The 1,193-nt window shown below is 50.8% G+C and overlaps 1 protein-coding gene across 1 annotated transcript; it reads left to right on the plus strand.

Annotated features, from left to right (window-relative positions):
- Positions 1–192: 192 nt before the first annotated feature.
- LOC144478064 (uncharacterized) lies at positions 193–919 on the plus strand (the record flags this gene model as incomplete). The annotated part of the gene is made up of 2 exons (XM_078195784.1): positions 193–664; positions 743–919. Coding segments are annotated over 2 exons (649 nt in total), but the record flags the coding sequence as incomplete, so codon positions are not given.
- Positions 920–1,193: the final 274 nt, after the last annotated feature.

A 1,193-nucleotide genomic window follows, 5' to 3' on the forward strand; every position in this document is an offset into this window, starting at 1 on the left:
ATGCGTACGTTGGGGAAACAGAACGTCTACGCAAATAATGCACGATTCGATACCGGAACGCAGCCGACCGGCAAGGGCATTTTCGTATTGCGGAGTGGATTACGCTGGACCATACAGAGTTCGCGACTCCGCTGGCCGAGGTAAAACGGCTCATAAAGCGTATATTGCAGTATTCGTATGTTACGCCACAAGGGCAATTCACATCGAATTAGTGCACGACTATACGACGAGCTCGTTCTTAGCCGCGCTCGATCGGTTTATTGCCAGACGAGGAGTTCCGTCCTGCCTGTTCAGCGACAACGGGACTAACTTTGTCGGTGCAGACCGCGAGCTAAAAGAAAATTTCAAAGCGACTTGCCATTCCAAGGAACTGCAGGAAAAATGCAGCCAGACCGGCATGCTTTGGAAATTCAATCCACCTAGCGCTCCTCACTTTGGAGGAATGCAGGAAGCCGGAGTGAAATCGGTGAAGCATCACCTGAAACGCATCATCGGTGAGTTCACGCCTACAGGGGAGGAATTGCAAACCATGTTATGCAAGATCGAAGCAAGTCTGAATTCGAGACCGATCGCCCCCCTGAGTGATAACTCCGATGATTACGCGCCTCTCACTCCTGGACACTTTCTGACTGGAGGTCCTCTCAATGCTGTCTCGATGCAGTCGGTGGAAAAGGAAAATCTCGCGCGCCTCACGCGCTGGCGAGCAATTCAAAAATTTCACGAACAACTGTGGACTCATTAGACGAGGGATTATCTCACGCACCTCCAGAATCGCTATAAGTGGAGGACCACCCAGGAAAATCTGAAGGTAGATGATCTGGTGGTCATTCAGACCCCTCTTCTCCCCCCGAATAACTGGGAAATGGGTAGAATTGAGGAAATTTTCCCCGGCAAAGACGGTAATGTACGGGTCGTGAAAGTACGTACAGCCAAGTCAACGTACACACGCCCGGTTACACGTATATGTAAATTGCCTGTGGATGAGTCTCCTTCGTGCCTGGCAACCGAGGCAAACACGGAGACAACGATCTAATTCGATTTCGAGTTCAAAAGAGAAGGTGAATCGGTAGCGAAAACCGTTCGATTCAAAATCGAACGATTCGAACCCGTGGCTCTCTAGCTAACGTCGCGAGGCAAAGAGAGGGAATACCGATACTCTTGTCTTCGTCGCACTAAGGGCAGCGGCGCCGCTC

Source organism: Augochlora pura, unplaced genomic scaffold (assembly GCF_028453695.1).
Source record: "Augochlora pura isolate Apur16 unplaced genomic scaffold, APUR_v2.2.1 APUR_unplaced_7271, whole genome shotgun sequence".
In the NCBI taxonomy this organism is placed as follows: domain Eukaryota; kingdom Metazoa; phylum Arthropoda; class Insecta; order Hymenoptera; family Halictidae; genus Augochlora; species Augochlora pura.